Raw genomic sequence first — 27,272 nt, 5'->3', positions numbered from 1 at the left:
AATGATCTCATGTGGGCAACCGTATCGACAGATGATGTTGGTTTGTATGAACTTTGCCACGTTTTTGGCTGTGAGACTAGTGTAGGAAGCCGCTTCTACCCATTTGGTGAAATAATCGATTGCCACTAGAATGAAACAAAGGTGACCTCTGTTCCGGTGGCGTGATCTTTCCGATGATGTCGATTCCCCAAGCAGAAAATGGCCAAGGAGATGTCATGGTGTAGAGTAATGAAGGAGGGACGTGTTGCACATTCCCGAATATCTGGCAGTTATGATAATGTCTTACATACTTGATACAATCAGATTCCATTGTGGCCCAATAGTACCCTAGACGTGTGATTTTCTTTGCCATCATTGCTCCACTCATGTGAGGGCCACATTCTCCATCATGGACTTCTTCCATCACTTTCCGTGCCTGTGAATGATCAAGGCAACGTAGGATTACACCTAGCGGCGTTCTTTTGTATAATTCTCCTTGCATGAGGACGTATTGGGAAGCTAGTAAGCGTATAGCACACTGTCCCCTCTTGTCCATATCTGGTGGATAGGTGCCATTGAGCTTGAAGTTCAGGATTGCTTGGAACTAAGGTTCCTCTTTAATTTCTTCTTCCTCTGTAATTTGGTGCACGTAAGCCGGTTCTGACCGTCGTTCGATGCATAAAGGCATTTCTACCATATTATATGGCATGTTAATCAAAGATGCAAGTTTTGCAAGAGCATCTGCAAATTGATTCTCTTCTCGTGGCAAGTGTAGGTAGGTTACTTGATCGAAGAATTAGGCAACTTGGTCTATTCTGGCTTGATAAGGTGCTAGGCTTTCGCTTCGAATTTTCCAAGATCCCGTAATTTGGTTGATGATCAAAGATGAATATCTATGTACGCGAAGATTCTTGATGCCTAAACCTACTGCTGCTTGCAATCTGATGAGACAAGCTTCATCTTCTGCCGCGTTATTTGTCACCTAAAAGTCGAGTTTGACAGATATTGGTGTATGCTCACCTTCAGGAGAAATGAGCAACACTCCTATTCCAAACCCTCTCAAGTTCTATGCCCCATCAAAGTAAAGGTCCCATGAGTCTACATCAGTTTAGAGTATATCCTCGTCCGGAAACGACCAGGTGTCTATTGTTTGTGCATCATTGATGGGATTTTCTGCGAAGAACTCGACAACGGCGTGCCCTTTTATAACTTTCAGGGGTACATACTTGAGATCGAACTCTGAGAGCATCAAGGTCTATCTTGCTAGGCGTCCATTGAGAACGGGTTTCTCGAAGAGGTATTTGACAGGATCCATTTTGGAGTATACTTTGACGGAGTAGCTAAGCATATAATGGCGTAGCTTCTTCGTTGCCCACACAAGAGCGAGGCATGTCTTCTCGAGTGGTGTGTATTTGCACTTTTACTCCAAGAACTTCTTACTAAGGTAGTAGATAACTCTTTATTCTTTTCCTACGGTTTGGGCTAGCATGGCGCCCATGGCTGTTTCAGTTACCGTGAGATATAAACCAAGAGGTTGATCTCGTTGAGGTGGCATGAGCACTGGTGTCTTGGCTTGTATCTCCTTGATTCGGTCGAATGCTTTATGAAAGTCATCATCCCACATGGTGTGATCTGTTTTCTTTAGCTTTTTGAAGATAGGTTTGCAAATCATGGTGAGTTTCAATATGAATCAACTTATGTATTGCACCTTACCTAAGAATCCTCTAACTTCTTTCTCTATTTGAGGTTGTGGCATTTCGATTAGAGCTTTGATATTGGAAGGGTCTATTTCTATTCCTCGTTGGCTAACAACGTATCCCAGGAGTTTACCAGATGTTACCCCGAATGCACATTTCTGAGGGTTGAGTCTCATGTTGTACTTTCGTAACCTTGAGAAGAATTTGCGAAGGTTCGCAATGTGTCCCTCTCTATCCTTGGACTTGACAATCATATCATCTACGTATACCTCCACTTCTTTATGCATCATGTCACGTAAGAGCGTAGTTGCGGTATGTTTATATGTAGCTCCGCATTGATTAGCCCAAATGGCATAACCGTGTAGCAATAGGTGCCCCATTGAGTGACGAAGGCGGTCTTATGCATATCTTCTATGGCCATCTTGATCTCGTTATATCCTCCGTATACATCCATGAAGGATAGTAGCGCGTGAACTGCTGTGTTATCCACCAATATTTCGATATGTGGTAGAGGAAAGTCATCCTTGGGACTTGCTTTGTTTAGGTCTATGAAATCTACACAAACCCGGATTCTCCCATCCTTTTTGGGTACGGGTACTATGTTAGCTACCCAGTCCGAGTACTCGGAAACTTTAATGAATGCGGCTTTGAATTGTTTGTCGACTTCTTCTTTGATCTTAAGAGCCCATTCTGTCCTCATTCGTCGAAGCTTCTGTTTCACGGGTTTGAAACCTGGTTTAATCGGGATCCTATGTTCTGCAATGTCCCTGTCGATTCCTGGCATGTCTTTGTAGGACCAAGCAAAAACGTCTTTGAACTTGTGTAGGAGGTCTATGAAACTGGCCCTCTCGGCGGGGCTCAAGGTCGTTCCTATCCTAAGTTTTTGGGGTTCTAGTTCGGTTCCTACCTTGATGGGTTTAGTATCTTCTATTACTGGTCCCCCTTCCCCCTCTTGTAGTATTTCTTTGTCTATGTAAGGAGGTATTTCGATTGAGTCTGGGTCTGGGTCATCCTCATTATCATCGTAAACAGAATTGCATTCAGAATAACACAAAGAGTAAGCAAAACCTGATTTATTCATATTAAAATTTGAGAAAAGTTGAAACAAAGAAGCCATCTGTTCTGTAGTCAGTGGCGGTAAAGGGACAGGTGTTGGGACATTTCCCGAACTACCGTTACTATTTGATGCTAAGCTAGGAGGAACAAGGGGAGTGGGAGTGACGACAGGAGGAGACTCTCTAGGGACTTCTCTAGACTCCGACTCTGACTCCGACTCTAACTCGAATTCATCGTCTTCTGGTTCTCCTTTGAACATCTCTCCTTCTCCAGTGGTGAGCTTGAAGAGTCTTCCTTGATTGTTCGTCCACTTGATCGACTTTCTCCATCCTTTCTGCTGATTTGAGTTGGTTTCTGTGATCAATGCGGTAGGGTTGAAATGATCGTCTTGAAGTATCATGGTAATGATCTCATCCTGTGCGGCTCTAATAAAGCTATCTTCACCAAATAGTAGGCTAACAGCTTGTTCGTCTAAGCAAGGTGCTTGACGAGTTTTGACGGTAGGAACCGTTCCTGGAGGAATGAAGTAGCAATCGTGAAAGATCTCGATTCCGGCTAACTTCCTTTCGAGATAGTGCCAGCGTACTCTATTTCTTTGTAGTTTTGGGTCACAAAGGGCTTAATCTTGGATCGTTCACCTCTTAAGGCAAGTCAAGCATCCGTGTCAAAGAGTCAAGGTGAAGATTTCATTTTGTATCAACCAAGATAAGAAGTCCACCCCGAACAAGCAATGACAAGTGAAATTTGGAAAGCAAAGGATCAAGCAAAAATTAGAAGTTTCACGATGGAGTCCAGGCCAAAGCGCAGCCTGCGCAGCCTGCGCCACCTTCAGAGGAGCCTGCGCAATTCTGTTTTAAACATGGGCTTGGCTCAATAAGTCCGTGTTTTGGGCTTACTTGAGACAACTTAACCTAGAGATGAGTGCATCCCTCTAAAAACCCCATGCATTTGAAGACCTAATTTACTACCTAATTATTGAATAATCTTAAAGACTTTTATGAGAAGAATACTTAGTATTTGGGTGAAAGTTGTAAGCTTTTATTGGATTTTTATGTCAATCTTTCCACAATTCTTGGATTCATCCATGATTATGGAAGGCTAGAAATTTTTCTTGGTTTAATTTGGTGAGACACTACTCTCCTTAAGTTTGTAAGAACCTCTTAATCTTTCCTCAATAATTATTACATGTTTCCTTGTTTTCATTGTTTATGTTGGATGTTATTATGTTAGGAGTCATGAACCTTGCATGTTAATCATCTTACTATTGCAATCCTTGTAGCAAGCTTGCATCTTTATGAAGTTGGATTAAAGTTTGTATCTTTGTGAGTGGAACTTGTATGTTAATCTTTGGGATAGTGTGGACGCGGGCCCACGGGGGCAAAGAGCGAAGCAAGCTTTTCTTTGTTGCATTTGTGGAGTCGCCACCAATTTATTGTGGAAAATTGGATACCGTTCGAATACCTCGTTGTGGAAAAGGCCCGCGGGAACTGCGTCCGCGGGATCCACACTAGGCATAATCGACTCGAGGTTCTTTCGAATCGAATTAAGACAAATTAGAGTCGCCACCAAGTTTTTTGGGAACTTGGAACCGTTCAAGTCAACTTTACACCTTTCATCGAAAAGCATAAAGCCAATCGACTACGAGTGATTAAAGATAAAGACTTGTACCCTATATCACTCGATTTGAATGACTCTCGTAATCCAATGGTATTTAGACGGATCCACAAACCATAGATCTTGAGTAAGGGGTGAGGGTACGTGTTAGGAAGCCCATAAGGACACCTAACCCCGCCCGTCAATAATGGCCTCTACTAAGTCAAGTATCGGATTTCAAACAAGGTCATAGCTACTACGATATATGATATGCAAACATCGTTTTCGAAAACCCTAACATGTGAAGTTCCTATGTCGATTTAGATGCAACTAAACTAACTTTGTCAAAGTTGTAATTTAGCATGTGGGTTGATTGATCTAACAACATACAAAGCAAAGAAAACAAGGCTTAAGGGGGAATGGGGAAGCCGTGGGGATCTACCCTATTACAACCCAGGCAATTCATGCCGACACAACGAGAAATTAAAGATACAACTCGATCTAAATACAATGCTATACGCAAAACCATACACGACACACTACACGGCCAATTCGGCCTAGGGAAACGTGCACAAGGGGGGTGGCCCACGGCTTACATGACTCACGGCCTTGGGTCACTCCTCGTAATGCGTGCTTTCACTTAATCTTATCGAATTAGACATAGGGCCACACACCAAAGCATGCATTAGCATAAATCGGGCCATGTCGCTTTAAACAACATGCGATTTACTACGCTTTTACACGAATTGGAGCACAACCATCTAACCAAATGAGACTAAGGTTTTTTGAAGAAGTTTTGACTCGATAAAAGTAAAACAAGCTTGAAAGTTACAACTCGATGAACAAATTATAAATTACAAGCAACGAAACAACAAAGAACAAACGGTACAAAAAAACGAAGCAAGAAAGACAAAGAAAACGGCCACCCTCACGGCCAAACCACGGCCATCCTAGTTCCTAGGTCAAGTTCATTAGTTAGATCAAATGATTGCGAAACGAGTTAGGAAATGAGTTAGAAAACAAGTTAGAAACGACGTTGATCGATTGAGAAGATGTCACGCGAATGTGTATTCTACACGGCCTAAAAGGGTCCAACTAGGTCACAATATTACAAGATTAACGCTTACTCATCGAGTGTTAATAGGAAGGTGCTAATCACGCACTCCTATGCTAGCGAGAAATCGAGTGAAAAGACAGATGCATTCAATTAGGTTATAGAATTGTTGATCAATTTTAATGCTTGTGTCGAACAAACCCTAACATGTCTAATTAGGTTATTTAATCGATCTAAAGTCGTCTAAACGAATCATATGTTAACAAACAGGGGTCGAACTAACATGCGAAGGGTCCTAGGGTAGGTCGAATTGAACGAAACAAGCAAGGGGTCAAAAGCGAGGAACGAAGTTAGGATTCGTTTTATTAATGCCCTACCTTGAACACGAGGATATGTAAATGAGATGGGGGATACGACCGACCGATGTGGCGGATTTCTTTCCCATCTCAAGTCAACGCGGTTGTTCGTGGTGGTACTTTAACTCATACTCGGACTAAACTAGTTTCATAGTTAACGATATCAAACGACAAACAAAACGATAAACAACGTAAAACGAACAATAAAAAACAAACATAAAAAGAACGAAATAAAAGGAAGAAGAGGAGGATTTGATGCACCCTCAACCTACATGTATCGTTGACACCGTCTTAGGTCGTAATCGATGATATATTTTATCTCGAGAGGCCGTCGTCGACGAAGGAACAAAGCAAATAACACGTTTTTTTGTAAATCTGGACAACAACTTTCAAACTGCAATTTCTCACTCGTTTCACGGTGAAAATTAGATTTAAAAGATGTTTTGAAAATTAGAAAGAGAGTAGAATAAATATCTTAAAACAAACCATGCTCTTTCTGAGTTATTGGGCACGAAAAACGAGCACAAACAGAACTGGACAGACAGGAAAAGCCGCGAAAATAGAGTGTATGCCACTCTGTTTTTCGAGGGGATTCGTGTACTCTCAAGGTCAATTTGACTCGTGAATCTTTGTCTAAGATGTAGATGGATGTTATGTGGTTAATTAGGAATAAGAAAATCGAATTTTAATGGAGATTTGAAGGGGAAACGAATTGTATTTCGAGAGAGACACAAACTGTTTCAGTTTGGACGTCTCGGTTTTGTCGAGGGTTTTGAGAGGCAATTAGGGTTTTTTTCTGGAGTTTAATGCTTGTGAGTGACGGTAGTATGTATGGAGAACTTCCGGGAATGAAATTATGGCAGAGGGGAGGTATTTATAGGGAGTTAAAGTAGGGTAAAAGAGAGCAACAAGCAGTCGGGCTGCTCTGTTTCGCTGCTGCTGTCTAGCAGCTTTCGTGAGCTCGTGTAGGGTTTAGGAGGGGTGTTTCTTGGTGGTTAAGCTAGGGTAATATGTGTAGGATACTAGGGTATGGTTTAGGGTTAATGGGCACGGGTTTAAGTGGTGTTTGGAGCGGGTTTGGGGCTTGGTAATGCTGAACACGGGTAAGGGAAATGGACTGGTTGTGTGGGCTGTTTGGGGAGTGTTTAGGACGAGATTTGGAACGTGGGTATGGGGGTTTGAACCTGGTTATGAGGTTGATTGATGGGCTGGGTTATGGGTCAAGAGTTGGCTTGAGTTTGCTTCGAAAATCGTGCCCAAATCAAGTTGAAAACGAGCTCAAAATCGCGTATAAAACCATCGTAAAAAATCGAGTTCTTCAAATACCGTTTATAAACGATATAAATTGATTTTTCAAATCAAATAACTAAAGAATGATTTTTCAAATCAAAAATATTTTTTGTTTTCAATAAAATAAATTTAAGAAAATAAATTCAAATTAAAACAATAAAATGAATTCACTTTAAAAAAACATTTAATTTAAATATCATTTAAATTAATAAAATACTTCGTCGACAACGCTCATTCTACATCGTAAAACGAGCCCAAATAATGACAATGACAACTAAAGAATACATGTGTCCTATCATCATCGGGTGTTTGTCGGGTTCTCTATAAATTCCAATATCGACGGATACGGGTATCTACAAAGCCCCCACTTTGACTGAGGCTTGGACAAGGCGAAAGTAAAATTATACCCCAGGTCCCTCTCGACCTGAGGATTCAGCGGGTCGTTTATAGTCCATTAGACTTGCGTATATAAGCTCGCCAGCCATAAGAAGAGATCATACCTGAAACTTCGTTGGGGATTAACTCTTGCTTCTGTTGCGCGAAATTGTCATCGTTGGTCGTCGACCCATAAATTGCATATGTGGTGGATTGAGCCTTACCCTTAGGCGCCTACGTATCCGTTTCTGACGGAATAAAACCCGCGTCGTAGTTCGGCAACTGCTGACACATGCCCAAAGTTTATCATCTGCTGGCGTATGTCCAAAATTCATCATCTGCTGACATTTGCCCAAAATTTATCATCTGCTGGCGCTTGTCCGAATGGGACGGGACTTTCCAAGGAGGTTGCCGCCGCTTTCATCATTTGCTTTCAGCTACGGAATTCTTCCATTTCATAACCTTGTATTGAATTGAATTCTTGGTGGATGTCATCCTTTATATCCTGATAATGGTCTCTGAAGCCAACGGCTTTAGAGCCCCCAGTTTGCAATGGCTCTAAAGTCGAAGACTTTAGAGCCCCCAGTTGAAGCATATCCTGCTATATTTGAAACATAAAAAAAAAAATGTACGAGCAATAATCATCACTTAAGCACATTTGGATCATCGATCTTGAAATTGGATCATTTGAAATATTGGGTCATCGACCCTGAAATTGGATCATTTGAAAGATTGGGTTATCGACCCGAAAATTGAATTTGAAAATTTTGAATAATTGGGTCATCGACCCGAAGTTTGAATTTGTCATCACTTAGAATATTGGGCCATCGACCCAAAAAACAATTGAATTTGAATTTTTGAATTTTTTGAAATTTGGGCCATCGACCCGAGGTCTGAAGTTGAAGTGTTGGAATGCTGGGTCGTCGACCTGAAATTGAATTTGAAATACTGGGTCATCGACCCGAAATTTGCACATGTTGAAAATTTTGAATAATTAAGCCATCGACCCAAATTTTGAATTTGAAACGAATCGATTGGATGTTGGGTCGTCGACCCGAAATTTGAATTTGAAACGAATCATTTGGGTGTTGGGTCGTCGACCCAAAATTTGATTTTGAACTCTGAGGTTTGAACCTTGACTTGGATCATCTATCCATAATGCGCAAAAAGTTTTTGAAATTTTGAAATTTTGAAATATTTGGCATTTTGAAATCGAACCTTGATGGGTGAGCATGAAATACGACTCAGACACTCTGTATGACTCGTAAACCACGTGGGCATAGCCCGCTACCGTAAAACAAAAAAGGAAAATAAAACTATAAGTGTGCACGGGTTTTAATTCAAATATTGACTTGCTGGGGATAGAAAGGTAAATTGGCCGTTCCGGCGCCAAAGATGGCAAATGGAAATCACAAGGTCGTCGACTTGGGAAGGAGATATCGTATGGCATGGGCGTGCTCCCAAGGGCACCTGCGAATCAAAATCACTTGGCATTGACAGGGTGGATTAAACTCACGGAGAAACAACGTTGGCTTCACCCAGACACTAAACACAGGTTGATTTTATGAGAATACTTAGACATCACACATCACTCCTGTTGGGAACATCCTGTCACTCTTCTCCTCGCCTCCTTTCTTTTCAGCGAGTTTTCATCATTTCTTGCCACCGCCTTCTTTCTTTTCAGCGGGCTTTTACTAATTTTCCTCCACGCCTTCTTTCTTTTCTGCGGGTTTTTCATATTTTCTGTTCCCAACACAATCCTACATCTATGTGACTCAGCATCTTTGCCTAAACCATTAGATAAAGCTCATTCTAAGACTCGATACTATTCATCCGAACCTATATCCTCATCCTAGCCTACATCGAGTGCTAAGACCGACTCAAACAAAGGTGGTTTCATTTGGACTTGGTTAAGACCCGTAAGAAACCGACAAGATGATAACTTGGTGGATGAGTGGATTGAATCCCTTATTCTGAAGGACTGCCTACGTATTCGCGTGGAGCGAAATCAAATCCGACGTAGTTCGATCATTGTGCATAAACATGGCATTTTGATTGTGTGTACACACTCGAAGGTTTCACCTAAGGTATCATGTCATATCCCATTCTAGCCTGTAAAGTACCGTTAAATCCCGTGTTTGGGGTTAGGTGTAAAAGGCTTGGATCTTTTGGGATGTGGAGCTTGGTAATAAAAAGTTTGAAAGGTAAACCATCATTCTGAAGGTTCATTTTGTGGTGTTAAGGCCAAGGGCTATGGCTTATAACGTGGTTGGAAATGGTGTCTCAGGCTTGATGAAACCCGAGTACAAATGGGTTGGGAATCGACGTGGGTTCAAATTTCCATGTCTGGATCCTAAAGGTTTGGGTGTACTAACACAAGCAGACTGGTTCTCAAAATTTCCGACTATCCCCGTAACTGTCTCAGGAAGGACTTAGAGGGTAAAGAGGTTACTACTTACTCTTTTGGGCTTCGCCCATTGAACTTCAACTATGGGTACTTGACTGACTTCTGGCTTCCGTAACTTCGACATTCAACCAAAACATTTTGCAATAACTTCAACATCTTTTTTTTTCTTTTTTTCTTTTTTTTCTTTTTCTTTCATCACTTCTCTTTTTCTTCTTTCTTTTTTTCGTCTCTTTTTTCTTTTTTTCTTTTTTTTCTTTTTCTTCCTGAAAATGATCTTCCACCCATACTGCTTGTTACCATTGAATTCACACTGAAAACTGGGCTTCGCCAACTAAATTGGGTTAGAACTAACAATTCCTTGTTAAAATGGGTTGTCTCTTCTCTCTTCGAGATGGGATGATTTTATGGGGAAAAGGCTTGCCTTCCGTCATCGATAGGGGAAACAAGGAGCTAGTTCGGGTTCGTCATAGAATCATCTAAACGCTTGTCAAAAGCACTGGTTTTGATGGAGGTTCTCTACCGCCACACATGGAATAGGTAAAGGAATCAAACACGGAATCCTATTGTACCTTACATTTTGAAACGGGAAATATTTCTACCCCAGGGATGCCTTTGAGTGTGTTGTGCATTTTATCATGTTTCGGAATGATTGAGGATTGGAAACAAGACATATTGGGAAACGAAACTGCAACCTTTTATTGGAATGGCAAAAGCTTAACAGACTTGAAAGAACGATTCCTAGGACACACCCTAGGTCATCGCGGAACAAACGACTCAACTTCAAGAAAAGAAAGTCCTAGACTCGACTCGACTAAGATAAGAAAATAGATCCGACTCATAATTTTCAAATCTAGTTTTGAGCTTTCCCTTGTTCAGTTGTCAACTTAGATGCTCGGCTCTTGTCCTTGATCCCTGTGATGGTCTGCCTCCATCCTGAGGTAGTTCTCTGAGGATCTACGCTAGTGATGGAGGTTGGTGAATCGAATTGTCTTTTATTAACTTCGTTAATGAGAGGAGTACATTCTAGAGCAAGACTCCCGACTTGAATTTCATTCTTCGGGTTTAGCAAGAATTCAAAGCAATCCACAAATATGTTCCCGATAAACACCCCTTTCAAGTGACATGGGCGGATAAGATGGGAATAATCGACCTGATCTTTCGAGAAACAAAGTTAGTGTGATCGCCAAATGGATTGGTGATGTTATTGGGTTTAACATTTGGGATCGGGAGTGTTCCATTCTCGATCATGTCTTGATTTCGTGCTTCAGTCGATAGCACCTTTCAGTATCATGGCCTTTCCCTTGATGAAAGGTGCAGTAGGCATTTGGTTTATACCATTTACCTTGTTGATCAGCGGGAGGGTCCGGAGTTGGACCAATAGGCTTCAGCTTTCCTTGGGCTATGAGCCTTTGGAGAGCGTATGTATAAGTGCATCCGATATCGGTGAATGCCCTAGGTGTTTGGCGCTGCGACTTCTTCGATTGCCCTTCTAAGAGATTGATGGCTTCATCAATATGGGTCGTTGCTGGGGCCTTGGCCTTAGACGATGAGGCCCCTTGGTACCCTTTCGGCTTTTCAGCCTCTGCCCTTATGACATCATCTTCTACCTTTATCCCGATTCTTATCAATTCTTTGAAAGAGCCAAAATTCTGTATTTGAGCATTGCGGTAAATAGGTCGTAGATTCTTTACGAACTTATCTACCATTTCAACTTCGTCAGGCTTCTTGGCTAATTTCACACTTTCAGCGCGCCATCTTGCAAGGAATTCAGTAAAGCCTTCTTTATCTTTCTGTGTCATCACCTCCAATGTTCTTATGTTGGTTTGAATCTCGACATTATCAGCATAGTGCTTACAAAACTCCACCGTGATATCTTCGAAAGTAGGGAAGTTTTTAAGGTCCAGATTGTAGAACCACGCCTTCGGGTGTTCATCTAGAGATTGAGCGAAAATTTCAGAGAGCATGTCAGCAGGTACTCCCTTCAGTGCTAAGTACCCTTTATAGGCCTTAACATGGTGGACTGGATCTTCGGTGCCCTTGAACTTTGGGATATCAGTGAGTACCATGTTCGTGGGCAAATTATCCTGAACCGGGGCATATGCCCTAGCATTTTGTAGTGGATGTTCTTCCCCTGGGAGAGTTTCAGACGGTCTTCAATGAACTTGAACCGTTTCTCTAGATCAGTCAGAGGTGGGGTAAATGAAGAGGGATCTTCACCCAGCTTGGATTCGATCACATCCATTCTGGCCCTCATGAGGTTCACGGCCTCAGTGAGTTTGTTAACAGCGTCTTCCATTGCTTGAAGTCGGGTTTTTGGCGGCCTTTCTACAAGAAAATCCCGAACCGAATCAATATTTAAAAGTAAGAGCCCCTGCACACTTAAGGACACGACACCAACTTGACTCAAACAAAGACTCGACTTAAGACTGAGCTAACCAAATGGTTCGACTCACGGTTGGATTTAGACCTCGATTCATTTTAGACTCGACAAAACGACACGACCCAAACCATCATAACTCGATTCTAAACTGGACTCGGTGTGACTAAACCCGTGATTGGACCAACATAGCCCATAGGTTTAAGTGAAACGCCCTAAAATGGCCTAGCTTGGACGTTTCTGTGGACTATCCTAGACCAATTGGTCGACCCACATGACTCGAAGCCCAAGAGGTGAGCTTGGGTGACCCAACAAGGTCGTGTTCTAGATACCTAGGACGAAACACGCCTAACCAAACACGGCTAGGACCCGGACATGACTCGACACATTTCATGCTTGGTTAAGGTTCGAGAGGCATTTTGGATTGAATTTGAAAAAACGGATAATCGATTTGAAAATGAGATTTAAAATGGGCAGCATGCCGGCTATAAAAGCTCATTTTGGGCCGAAAAAATCTAGTCCTACTTGGGCAGCATTCCGCGTTTTTAAAACCATGCTATTTTGAAAGTAAGTTGTTCAAAAGTTCGGTTTTGAAATTGATAAGGAAAATTTGAAAAGACTCGGGAAATTCACCTTGCACATTGTCATTCTCATGTTATAAGGATGTATGTTCCTAGACATTTCTAAGTCTCGGCAAGTCTTCTACAAGAAGGTATATGCCCTCCATCCTTTTGGGTCTAATAGAGCAAGGGCCTTTAGGTAGAGTACCTAGAAGAGCATCCCCACCATCAAGAACCACGACGAGGCGGGGCGGAAGCAAGCAATGTGCAAGCACCTGGCATAGTGGGACGTCGCCCCCCACGCGTCACAAAGAAGCGCTGGGACGGCCCGGGAAAGTCCTTAAGGGTTTATGTATGAATCGTAGCACTACGGGTAATGTTTTACTTTCCAATACTTTCTTTTCAAGTTTCACCTCGGAGGAAAAGACCCTAGAAACAAAGTGTAACTAGTCCTCTTTTCCCCAAATGGTAGTGAGTCGCCAAATCGTGGACAAGGCCCGCGGGAACTGCGTCCGCGGGATCCACACTAGGCATAATCGACTCGAGGTTCTTTCGAATCGAATTAAGACAAATTAGAGTCGCCACCAAGTTTTTTGGGAACTTGGAACCGTTCAAGTCAACTTTACACCTTTCATCGAAAAGCATAAAGCCAATCGACTACGAGTGATTAAAGATAAAGACTTGTACCCTATATCACTCGATTTGAATGACTCTCGTAATCCAATGGTATTTAGACGGATCCACAAACCATAGATCTTGAGTAAGGGGTGAGGATACGTGTTAGGAAGCCCATAAGGACACCTAACCCCGCCCGTCAATAACGGCCTCTACTAAGTCAAGTATCGGATTTCAAACAAGGTCATAGCTACTACGATATATGATATGCAAACATCGTTTTCGAAAACCCTAACATGTGAAGTTCCTATGTCGATTTAGATGCAACTAAACTAACTTTGTCAAAGTTGTAATTTAGCATGTGGGTTGATTGATCTAACAACATACAAAGCAAAGCAAACAAGGCTTAAGGGGGAATGGGGAAGCCGTGGGGATCTACCCTATTACAACCCAGGCAATTCATGCCGACACAACGAGAAATTAAAGATACAACTCGATCTAAATACAATGCTATACGCAAAACCATACACGACACACTACACGGCCAATTCGGCCTAGGGAAACGTGCACAAGGGGGGTGGCCCACGGCTTACATGACTCACGGCCTTGGGTCACTCCTCGTAATGCGTGCTTTCACTTAATCTTATCGAATTAGACATAGGGACACACACCAAAGCATGCATTAGCATAAATCGGGCCATGTCGCTTTAAACAACATGCGATTTACTACGCTTTTACACGAATTGGAGCACAACCATCTAACCAAATGATACTAAGGTTTTTTGAAGAAGTTTTGACTCGATAAAAGTAAAACAAGCTTGAAAGTTACAACTCGATGAACAAATTATAAATTACAAGCAACGAAACAACAAAGAACAAACGGTACAAAAAAACGAAGCAAGAAAGACAAAGAAAACGGCCACCCTCACGGCCAAACCACGGCCATCCTAGTTCCTAGGTCAAGTTCATTAGAGTTAGATCAAATGATTGCGAAACGAGTTAGGAAACGAGTTAGAAAACAAGTTAGAAACGACGTTGATCGATTGAGAAGATGTCACGCGAATGTGTATTCTACACGGCCTAAAAGGGTCCAACTAGGTCACAATATTACAAGATTAACGCTTACTCATCGAGTGTTAATAGGAAGGTGCTAATCACGCACTCCTATGCTAGCGAGAAATCGAGTGAAAAGAGAGATGCATTCAATTAGGTTATAGAATTGTTGATCAATTTTAATGCTTGTGTCGAAGCACCCTAACATGTCTAATTAGGTTATTTAATCGATCTAAAGTCGTCTAAACGAATCATATGTTAACAAACAGGGGTCGAACTAACATGCGAAGGGTCCTAGGGTAGGTCGAATTAAACGAAACAAGCAAGGGGTCAAAAGCGAGGAACGAAGTTAGGATTCGTTTTATTAATGCCCTACCTTGAACACGAGGATATGTAAATGAGATGGGGGATACGACCGACCGATGTGGCGGATTCTTTCCCATCTCAAGTCAACGCGGGTGTTCATGGTGGTACTTTAACTCATACTCGGACTAAACTAGTTTCATAGTTAACGATATCAAACGACAAACAAAACGATAAACAACGTAAAACGAACAATAAAAAACAAACATAAAAAGAACGAAATAAAAGGGAGAAGAGGAGGATTTGATGCACCCTCAACCTACATGTATCGTTGACACCGTCTTGGGTCGTAATCGATGATAGATTTTATCTCGAGAGGCCGTCGTCGACGAAGGAACAAAGCAAACAACACGTTTTTTTTGTAAATCTGGACAACAACTTTCAAACTGCAATTTCTCACTCGTTTCATGGTGAAAATTAGATTTAAAAGATGTTTTGAAAACTAGAAAGAGAGTAGAATAAATATCTTAAAACAAACCACGCTCTTTCTGAGTTATTGGGCACGAAAAATGAGCACAAACAGAACTGGACAGACAGGAAAAGCCGCGAAAACAGAGTGTATGACACTCTGTTTTTTGAGGGGATTCGTGTACTCTCAAGGTCAATTTGACTCGTGAATCTTTGTCTAAGATATAGATGGATGTTATGTGGTTAATTAGGAACAAGAAACTCGAATTTTAATGGAGATTTGAAGGGGAAACGAATTGTATTTCGAGAGAGACACAAACTGTTTCAGTTTGGATGTCTCGGTTTTGTCGAGGGTTTTGAGAGGCAATTAGGGTTTGTTTCTGGAGTTTAATACTTGTGAGTGACGGTAGTATGTATGGAGAACTTCCGGGAATGAAAGTATGGCAGAGGGGAGGTATTTATAGAGAGTTAAAGTAGGGTAAAAGAGAGCAACAAGCAGTCGGGCTGCTCTGTTTCGCTGCTGCTGTCCAGCAGCTTTCGTGAGCTCGTGTAGGGTTTAGGAGGGGTGTTTCTTGGTGGTTAAGTTAGGGTAATATGTGTAGGATACTAGGGTATGGTTTAGGGTTAATGGGCACGGGTTTAAGTGGTGTTTGGAGCGGGTTTGGGGCTTGGTAATGCTGAACACGGGTAAGGGAAATGGACTGGTTGTGTGGGCTGTTTGGGGAGTTTTTAGGACGAGATTTTGAACGTGGGTATGGGGGTTTGAACCTGGTTATGAGGGTGAGTGATGGACTGGGTTATGGGTCAAGAGTTGGCTTGAGTTTGCTTCGAAAATCGTGCCCAAATCAAGTTGAAAACGAGCTCAAAATCGCGTATAAAACCATCGTAAAAAATCGAGTTCTTCAAATACGGTTTATAAACGATATAAATTGATTTTTCAAATCAAATAACTAAAGAATGATTTTTCAAATCAAAAATATTTTTTATTTTCAATAAAATAAATTTAAGAAAATAAATTCAAATTAAAACAATAAAATGAATTCACTTTAAAAAAACATTTAATTTAAATATCATTTAAATTAATAAAATACTTCGTCGACAACGCTCATTCTACATCGTAAAACGAGCCCAAATAATGACAATGACAACTAAAGAATACATGTGTCCTATCATCATCGGGTGTTTGTCGGGTTCTCTATAAATTCCAATATCGACGGATACGGGTATCTACACTCGTGCCATGTCAAGACACAAAGTAGTGACATGAACACCAAGAACTCGTTACCCTTAGCATTCTATGTCTAGAATGACTCTCGTGGATGCCAATGAACACGGATGTTCACAGAGATCTGGAGTAAGGGGTGAGGGTACGTATTAGGAAGCTCTTTTGATCGAACACCTAATCCCGCCCGCCTCGATAGCGGCCTCTACTAATGATTAGGGAAATTGTCTATACTCGATATGTTGTCGATTATATGCATGCAATGCAACATCCATTAGGTTAATCCTAGCATGTGAGAATTAATACTAAGTCGATTATCACGTAATTTAACATGCATTTGAGTCGAAGTAGGGATTTAGATTGATTATATGTGAGAGCATACAAGCGATAATAAAGAGATACAATAAAAATACAATAAAGAAAATTACAATAATTACATTGGATTTAATGATTTATGTCGAAAATACATCTAAAACGGACAATTTTAAAAAAAAAAGAAATAAACAAACAGAAATTAGGTGATAATACGAATAATAGTAGATTAATATGTAATTAATAAACTAAGGTCAAGCAGAAACGAGATTTCAGGGACATAAATCAACCGGGAACAGGCGCAGCAGAGCTGCGTCCCTTGGAAGAGGCGCAGCAGTTGCAGCGTCTGTTCCTGGGTTGAGTTCTGGCTTTGAAGCCGGAAGTGCATCTCGTTAATGTTTGTAGGTAAACTTAATGCTTGATTATGAATAATTGACTCAGATGAAAGTGATGAACAGATTATTTGCAAGTGACTGAGGTCATAAAAACGATAAAATATGAGACGAAACTAATTAGGATGAATTAACTACTAATTAAAAGATCGATTATAAGATTAATAATAAGATTAACAATGAATTAAATTAAATAGGTTAAACATGTTATTAATGAAGAACTAACGATGGTGACGATAAATAACAGATACAAATATATCAACGATGAATTCGAGAGACTCGATATGGAAGAATTGAACCTCTAAAAATCCGAATTGATTTTAATGACGAAAACCCGCAAATATGGATTTTGAGGTATTTAAGTCGGGAATTAAAAGATGAATTAAATATTAATGATGACGAAAGATTAATGAATTACAGGTTAAAGTTATCATACTCAAATTGTCGTGCTAAAGAACAATGAACAATTGATAACAAAGTAAAAACAATAAGACGAACAAAAGACGAAGGAAGAAGAAAGGAAGCAGGAACTGCAGGAGCCTCAGGAAGAGGCGCAGCAGGCGCTGCGTCCCTTCGAAGAGGCGCAGCAGTTGCTGCGTGCTTTCTCAATGTTTGTCTCCTGAGAATCTATAAAAAAGGGTTTGAAATAAGGTTTTACAAATCGGTTTTAAGAATATTTTCGACATAAATCTTACAATAATGATTACAAAAATAAAGTACAATAATTAAAAGAAAGATTTACACCCTCAGACTTACATGTTTGACGAAACGAGATGAACTAAGTTAACGTTTAGATACGTGGTCGAAAGTTCAACCACGTAGACGCCCAAAAGTAAGAACGTGGTGTAGAATGCAAAGGGAGAAGAGAAGGGCGGACACTCGCGTGAGAAATATGTGAGACCGAAGGTCTCTATTTATACTAATCACACGGAGGAAATCAGGGTTTTCAGAGAAACTTTGGAAGTGAATCTCGAAAAGATACGAAAAATACGCAGAAAAGGACTAAGGAAGAGGCGCAGCAAGCACGGCGTCTCTTGGAAGAGGCGCAGCACCTGCTGCGTCTTTTCCTCAGTGGTTTCCTCCTGCGGAAGAAAGATTTCCGTGTTTCTATTATAGAATAGCGGATTAATCTTATTTCCTTACTATTTTATATGATAATCTCGGGATATATGTTACCAAAGATCAAAAGATTGGAAAATAAATGAATAGAAATATCCGGAACGTTCCAGAACATTCTGACTCGGCATTTTAAACGGTTATTAGAAAAATGAAGACTGTTTTTGACCCGGACTCCAAATGTACTCTAATTACTGCCAAAACGACCGTATCGGCGCGTAGATGGCGACTATGAGGTAGACACACGTGTTTGAGCGACCACTTGACGATAAACTTACGAACTGTCACAAATCGTTCCGCGTACCAAACATGCGGCCCAATCATCATCGGGTGGTTTGCGGGAGGTGCGGAAATAAGGTATCTACAGATAGTTGGATTAAGCCTCCTAAAGGATTAATCTTGACACTTTTGTTTGGCTTTTTTTCTTAATGCTCTCTTATGCAAACCTTGTTGAGGTTTTCAATTAGGTGACCATATTAGAAGGACCAACTACTCTAGCTTAGGAGTAAGTAGTCATTATCTTACATAAGTAGTTGAGTAATTGTTGAGGGAAGAAAAAGAGAGGATCTTTATGCTTAGGAAATAGTTGTTTAGCCTTGTTACACCAAGTTTCCCCCTTATATTGATCTTTGCATATCAAGTGTTTGTTGGTTTGATTCTTAGGAAAGTTTACATCTTTAATTTTGTTATGCTTGTTTCCAATCAAATGCCTTTCTCCATTTATGTCATCACTTGTTTACCATTGTTCATAACCATTGTCTATTGATAAATTTATTTAGTAAGTCTTAATTGTGGTTAGTGTCTTAATTAGTCCATAGATTCCTCATTACTTGTTACATAGTTTACAATTCAAGTATTAGTTCAACATCCCTCTCTTGGGTTCGACCCTTTGTTTCCATTTTACTATTATTTTAATTTGAAGCTAGTAGAGTCAAGTCTAGGTTATAAATTGTTAATTTGGTAGGTTAATTCTAGCATTTACGACACCTAGTTTTCGCTAACCAAATTTTGGCGCCGTTGCCGGGGAAGGGTAACATAGCTAAAAGCTTGAGTTGTGAAATTTTTGTCTAGTTGTTCTTATCTCCTTCTTGTTGTGAGAAGTAAGTGGTAGTTCTAATTTGTTTTGTGTAAGTGTCAAGGTTTATGCCTAGTTCTCAACAAGGTGGTGATTTCACTCCCATTGAAGAGGACTCATTCGGAACATACTCTTGGTTGTTCACTAATCCGTGGTATCAAAGACCTCAAAGGGGAGACCAATTTGAAGAAGAGACCTTTGAACCACTTTCGGTTGATCCTATAGAAGTGCAATATCCTACCATGGCGAATGATACAAGGACTATTAGGGAGCTCCGGGCAAAGAATTATGATACCCAACCTCTTTGCATAGCCTACCCACCCATGGAGGCCAATGCAAATTTTGAATTAAAAGGATATTTCATCCACAACCTTCCAAAGTTCCATGGACATGCGGGAGATGACCCAAATCGCCATCTTTCCGAATTTCATATGATGTGCGAAGGTGCCATTCCCAATGGGGTCACGGAGGACCAATTTAAGTTGCGAGCCTTCCCATTCTCACTACAAGATGAGGCAAAGGATTGGTTGTTTTACCTTCAACCGGGTATAATCCGTACTTGGAAGGATATGAAAGCGGCATTCCTTAAAAAATACTACCCCGATTCAAGACATAATCATGCAAAGAAAGCCATCACCTCTCCGGAACAAGATGCAAGTGAGAGTTTGTATGAGTATTGGGAGAGATTCAAGAAGTTGGTTGCTCAATGCCCATATCATGGGCTAAGTGGTGATGATCATTTTGTTAACTTTTGTGATGGCCTCACTCAACAATATCAAATTATGGTGAATGCCGCTACGGGTGGTGGGGTTGACAACTTCTTCGTGGCGGAGGCAAATGAGATCATAGAAAGGTTGGCCGCTAGCACAAGGAACTATGGAAGAAGCCGGGGGTCAAAGACTCTTAAATCCATTGAGACACCTTCTTCTTCCAACCATAAGCTTGAGAAACCCTTGGATGATCTCACAAAAATGGTTGCTCAACTAGTGGGAAACAATCAAGGAGGAGCACAAGGATCTAATTTGGAGTGCAATTTTTGTCAAGGTCCACACCCGATGGAGACGTGCCCCTTCATGGAAGAACAAGTGATAAGCAAGGAAAATGTGAGTGCCATGATGCATGGTCAATATAACTCTAGGAACCCCAATGGGGAAGGGTATTACAAGTATGACCCAAGTGGCAACACTTACAACATTGGGTCAAGGGACAACCCCAACCTTTCTTGGGGAGGGGATACCTCAAGAAGCTTTCAAAATGGCCAATTCAATCACTTGAGGAACTCCAACTCACAAGGTCAAAGTCCAAATTATCAAAGAAACAACAATCTTCAACAAGCAAAAGGAGGATCCTTCCAATTTGGAAACCAAGGACATCAAGGGAATTTCCAAGGTAACAACAAGAACTTCCAACAAGGAGGGGGCTCTTCCTCTCAAGGAGATGAAGATTTATCTACAAAAGAGATGTTTAAGTTGATCATGAAAGGGCAAGCCGAAAATACCAAAAGGTTTGACAAGATGGATGCGGACAAGCTTGCAAGTGATGCTAGGGTGAAAAATCTTGAGATTCAACTTGGCCAACTTGCACAAGAGATGACCAAAACAATAAAAAAACTCCAATTCGATTCCATCTACAATATTTCCACCAAAGGAAAATGCAAACTCAATGACCTTGAGGAAGGGGAGAACTCTAGAGTCTTCTCCAAAGAAAAAGAGGAAGGCAAAGTCAAGAGACAAGGTGATGGAAGTTGAGGAACAACTAGAAGAGGAGCTTGTGATTGAAAAAGAGAAAGAGACACCCTTAAAAGATAATGGGGAAGAAGTAAAGAGTCCCTTGAGCAATGACAAAGGAAGGAAGGGAAACAACAACACCAAAGATCCTATTGAGGATATTGAAAAAGAATATGTTGTGGAGGTACCCTTTCCTCATGCTCTCACACATTCTAAGAGGTTTGAAAGAGATGAGGATCTCTATAAAACCTTTAGAAAGTGTGAGATGAACATCCCTTTACTTAATCTTTTGAAAGGTGTTCTGGGGTATGCAAAGTTTCTTAAGGAACTTTGCACGCATTGGAGAAACCCAAGGAAGGGAACTCACAAAGTAAAGGTAAGTGAACATGTCTCCGTCATTTTCAAAAAATCACTTCTAAAAAAATGTGGCGACCCGGGAATGTTCACCATACCATGCTCTATTGGGGACGAGAGCTTTACTCATACTATGTTAGATTTTGGTGCATCAATCAATGTTATGCCCTATGCTTTATATGAGACCTTAGGACTCCCACTCTTGAACAAAACCGACGTAGTGATCCAACTTGCGAATCGCTCCAACATATACCCGAAGGTGATGGTGGAGGACGTATTGGTAGAGGTAGACCATTTGACCTTCCCGACCGACTTCTATGTCCTTGACATGGAAGTTGACTCGAGGGCCACTCCAATCCTTTTGGGGAGGCCTTTTATGAAAACCTCACAAACAAAAATTGATGTATCCAATGGAAATCTCACCATGGAGTTTGACGGGAAGCAACTCACCTATAACATATATGATGCTATGAGACAACCAAACGATTTGCATTCTTGCTATTTCGTGGATATAATAGAACCTATTGTCTCTCAAGTTTATAAATTGTGTCAAAGGGATCCCCTTGAGGTTGCCCTTACTAATGATTTGGGAAGAGAAGGGTTGCATGTATTGTTGTCTCATGATATGCAGGAGTTTTTCTGTGAACCCCCGCGATAAAGCGGAAAATATAAGTTATAAATTCAAGCGGAAATTAGGAAATTTTCAAAACTTTTAAAATTTAAAGCGTGGGTTCATTAAAACATAAAACACCAATAAAGAATGTGAAAATAAAATTGAATTATACAAACGTGATAGTCAAGGTGAAGGGAAAATATATCCCTCGAATGACAAATGATAAAAGGTGAGTCTAAGCAATTCTACTAAACCGACTACTAGTCAAAGGTGCTCGCTAGCTCACACGTCTAAACCCCACAAATGCATCTTCACGAACCTGTCATTCATGTAAACATGAAAGCCACAGTCAGTGGGGAGTAACTCAGGGTTCTCCCAGCCACATTATGTCAAAACGAACATAACAAAGAACTTGAACAAATAATCATATTAGATAAGTTATGGGTGAATCGACTTATAACTATACATGGGATCATACGTATTTAAACCAACAAGGATAAAAGAAATGATGGAATAAACAAGTAAGGCATAAGCAACAATAAAATAAATGGAGAAGAAAGACAAGGAAACAGACACGACCGCTTAGCCAAGAACACGTATTTCAAGGAGATATGACCAAAGTAACCATCCAAATAATGCAAGACATTTACTACTCTTAGACTATAATTTCCCCGGGTAGGACTATGATAATGATACGGTCCTAGTCTAAATCTGCAGATTCTCGGGTGTACATCCCGATTCGACGTACGCCAGCATAGCACGCACCCAAGACTCGACTACTCATGGAGACCGAGTACCCCAATCGCCAGAACAGCATGAAAGTGGCGGAAAGACTAAGATTAGACTCACTTGCCAGCACAGCACAAGTGGCCCAAAACCACACTTGCCAGAACAGCACAAGTAGGCCAAACCCGTACTTGCCAGAACAGCACAAGTAGGGTGTAAATGTATGTCAAGCACATATGATGGTAATATGACATTTCTACAAGAATACGACTCTTACAAGTGTAAGACCAACACAAAGTGCAGACGGAGTATTCGACTCAGAGGCTACCTTTAAAGCATGTCTGAGATACCACACACAAGACTACATCCTGGACTCCAACCTCCTGGTAGGATGACGATCATATCGCAACTAGAGGGCCTATGGCTCACCCCTAGTATCCGATATGACCAAGACTCAGGGACGAAATTATTAATGTCACATTCATACTTATGGCCTGCATCACCATAAGTACGGATGGGAACATCAATCCCGATGATCATATTGTAACTAAAGGGCCTATGGCTCACCTCTGGTATCCGATACGACCAAGACTCTCACAACTGAACAATACAAGACGTTATCAAGGATATGACTCTTACAAGTACATATTTATAATAAATATCTCATACTTGTATTATATTAATAAATATTCCATTTCATAATTAAATATGCCGGTTAAATAAAATATAACAAGTGATAATGAATAATTTACGTTATGTGAAATTTACAGGATAAAATGTGACCAACTCAAAGACTCATTTATGAGCCCATAAAACAAGTCATAAAAACCCAATACTTGAAGTCACAGGAAATCCATCAAGTTAATCATGCAAAGTCCAACCATGTAATCATGTGAAGTCCAACATTTAAAACATAACAAGCCCAAAAGAAGAAAGTATGTAAATTCCCTATATAAATTATAGTGAACCCAATCTATAAAATATAATGAGCGGTAATGAATAAACGTTTTATTTCTCATTCACATGTTACTTGAACAAAGTATAAATAACCGATAACGAATGAATTAACTAATACGGAACACGAGGAAAAACGTAAACAAACCAAAATCCGAAGCACCCATAAGCATATACGAGTTAACAAGGGAAAACTTTGGTCATGATACGAATAAAAAGCATAAACAACCATCATACACAAAGGATATATATATTTATAGAACTTGAAACGGTAAAACGGGCGCCATTTACTCATACGGACTCCGAATCGAGTGATTCAAGTGGCTAAACCACCTAATTTTTCGATGCCGTTCCATCTGTCACATTTTTAGTGGCATTGGAGCTCGTCCCAGTCAGGTACGACAGGTATCCAGGCCAACACGGGTGGGTTTATGACGGGTTTCTAAGCATGATTAAAACGTTATTCATCCATACAAATGATCCACGTTCATACATGTATATACATTTGAGTCGGGCACAAGAAAATTAACTCAAACACATGTAAATCACGCCCCAAAACAGCATTTATACGCCCAACATGCCATATATAAAAATGTTGAAACGGTCTTAAGATAGATTGTTAAGCATGTAAAAGATGAAATTCACCCAATTAAACTACCTAGTTCATAATTATATTCCACCATGAATTCAAAGTTGCAACCTTTACTAAAATTAAACATGGAAAACATGTATAAAAACGTTTCAACCAACACCACATGAACAATTCGTAAAGACTAACAATTTATATCAACAAGGAACAATACACAACATACAAACACACAAATTGACATAATACCGAGTAACCCATCACCGTTACCTCATTAGATCTTCAATAAGCATGTTTCCGACCCAAAGCTACTCCGGTTGCCCAAATCCGCAACTTGACACACAAATAAACGAAATTAACACGGGTACTCGTGCCCTAAAGGTCACGACCAGAGGAGAAATATGGAGAAAGTTGAGACCTTTCTTAGCTAGAAAGATGGAGGACGGAAAGAGGAGAAGATAGATGCGAAAATCACTTGAATCGGATAAAAATTGAGCAAGTTATGGGTGTTTTAGTGGAAGAGGTGTAAGATGCAAAAATGGTGTTTGTGTTTGTGGTGGTGTTGCTGAAATTTATTGTTAGGTGGAAGAAGATAGGCTTTCAAGCATTTATATGGGTGGAGGGAAGAACATAAGAGAAAGGTCCATAGTTGCCTTAGGCCCAAATTGACATTTTGGGTCGATATTACACTAGAAATACGCCTTAAGTTTACTACAACTCAAGACGGATATTTTTATCAACATTAATATTATTATACATGTAAAGTCGTATTTTATAAAAACGGATTTAAAAATATAAATAAAATAATAAAATGGCTAATTAAATTATAAATGCTAACACGGAAAATTCGTAGGTGTTACAATCACCCCACCTTTTAAAAAGTTTCGTCCTCGAAACTTGAAAGTAGAAATGAAAGGTTATATACAATAAAACTGGAAGTTTGGAATCGGTAACCAAAACATTAAAAGGTTACTTATCGTAAGAATTAAAATTCTTTCAAAAGTTTCAATTAAAATTTTCCGACAGAACCAGATCGAAAGGTAAATCATTTGTATAAATCAAAAATCAAAATGTTTTCAAAAATATTTATGAAGGGTTTTCCAAGTATAATTCTCATTCATGGAACGAAATTGCTCTTGTCGTGCACACAAGAACGCTAACTTTCCATGTCAAAGACAGATTTAGAACAAAATCAATTCACCGACAACCGTAGAACAAGTTATCAAACGTCTTCAATAACGAGTTCTAACATCCAATCAGCGTTAAAATCAAAAGAAAAAGGTGATCCACTCAAATTTTCTTTCACAAAAGCCAAAATAGAGATAAAGGTTTCACTTTTAAATTAAAAAGGAGTCAAGTTTGTGAAAAGATAACATCAAACTTTGACAAACAAATCACAAATAGATCAAAGTTAATTGAAATTGGATAAAATTTAAAGAAATCTCGGGTTTAGTAATTAAAATCATGATAAGGAAATCTATACTCAAGGAACAAATAGGGAGTTAAGTCAAATTTCTATTTTCGAACCTTTTAAAAATAGGTAAGGTTTTGTAAGAGTAATATAGATTTTTAACAACGAACCAAAAATGGTAGTTTGAAATGTTTAGAAATTGTACGAAAGGAAAAGTAACTTGGACATCATAAATACAAGTATGCTAAAAGGATTCAAACTTAACTAATCAAAAGAGCTATGATCAATTTCATAGGGGTAAGATTCGAAGTCAAATCCACAAGGATGTCAAAGATAGAGTTTCATAGGTTACCAACATCAAATTTTAAGGAGAAGCATGGTGAGGCGAGGAAAGGAAGTATGAACGGTAACGCTTAAGGTCAAAGAAGAAAGGGGATTAGACAAGAAGGAAACGCCGGGTACACAAATCTCAAACAACAACATCATCCCAAACCGTTCCAAAAAATTCCTAACCACAAAACTTATAACCGCATAACACCCAAAGACATCATCAAAACACTTACGTTATTTCATCCTAAGTTATTCCATGAAATGAGGTACTTCACTACAAGTGTGATCTCATCACTCTCAAATCCTCAAATATCCACAAACAACTTCCACAAGATCAAGGTCAAGGTTTCCAACAAAGCTATACTCATATCCAACCAGTGTCATCTATAAGTTTCCCAAAATGGTAGAATACTCAATCAAGGGTCCTAATTCCAAACTCTAAATTCCCAGAAAGGATTTCTCAATTATTCCACAAGGTTCTCATATGGGGTAAGGTAGTAACAAGTCAACCTAAAACTCCTTTCATAAAAGTTCACTCTACTACACACTCTTTGAGAAAGATGCCTAATCACTCAAGTTTGAAAAATCCATAGGATCTCGAGTCCTTCTATCCTTTTACTTATTACGGATTCCCAAAAGCGGAACTACACTCAACTACATCATCATCCCATCATCTCAAGTACTCAATACCACTTCAAAGTTTCTAAAACCATAAATTGAAACTATGTCCTTCAACTTAACAATTGGCGTCAACCATACCATTATCCTTTCTAGCTACTAAAACAAGCGCTAAGACTTTCGAACAATGTAGCTAGTCTCACTCTCATACCATACCTCAAATAGTAATAAAGATCATTCACTTAGACAAGCTAATAATCCCACAATTAACATTTGTCATATGGTAACATACACATTAAACCCTAATATCCAAAGCAACTACGAAAGCCAATCACAAACTCGACTTACTTAGTCAATCCTACATCCTCAAATCCACCGTTCAATCTCATCCATTTTAAGTCAAGTACTAGGCACTAGCATCCCAAGACACGTCTCACTAAACTTCCCAAGCCTTTTCAATCCCAAACATAAACAACAAAACCAGGTTCTATAACCTTAGTAACATATGCAACTCACACTTTACAATGCTAAGAATTCCACTAATCAACCACACTCACTTCATGTCAAGCAACTAAGCATAAGAAACATCCAGGTATGTCCTACCACACTAGCTAGGTCTTTCTAACATCACAACCTCTCAAAACTAGGGTTAA

The 27,272-nt window shown here is 40.0% G+C and overlaps 1 protein-coding gene across 1 annotated transcript; it reads left to right on the top strand.

Moving 5' to 3' along the window:
• Positions 1-19,368: 19,368 nt before the first annotated feature.
• On the top strand, positions 19,369-22,039 carry LOC141595240 (uncharacterized). The gene is made up of 2 exons (XM_074415207.1): positions 19,369-20,847; positions 20,948-22,039. The coding sequence occupies exons 1-2, from the start codon at positions 19,369-19,371 to the stop codon at positions 22,037-22,039; spliced, it is 2,571 nt and encodes an 856-aa protein (XP_074271308.1).
• The last annotated feature ends 5,233 nt before the right edge of the window (positions 22,040-27,272 follow it).

This window comes from Silene latifolia, chromosome 8 (assembly GCF_048544455.1).
Source record: "Silene latifolia isolate original U9 population chromosome 8, ASM4854445v1, whole genome shotgun sequence".
Classification (NCBI taxonomy): domain Eukaryota; kingdom Viridiplantae; phylum Streptophyta; class Magnoliopsida; order Caryophyllales; family Caryophyllaceae; genus Silene; species Silene latifolia.
The sequence above is the reverse complement of the archived record's forward strand: the minus strand, read 5'-3'. Positions and strand labels throughout refer to the sequence as shown.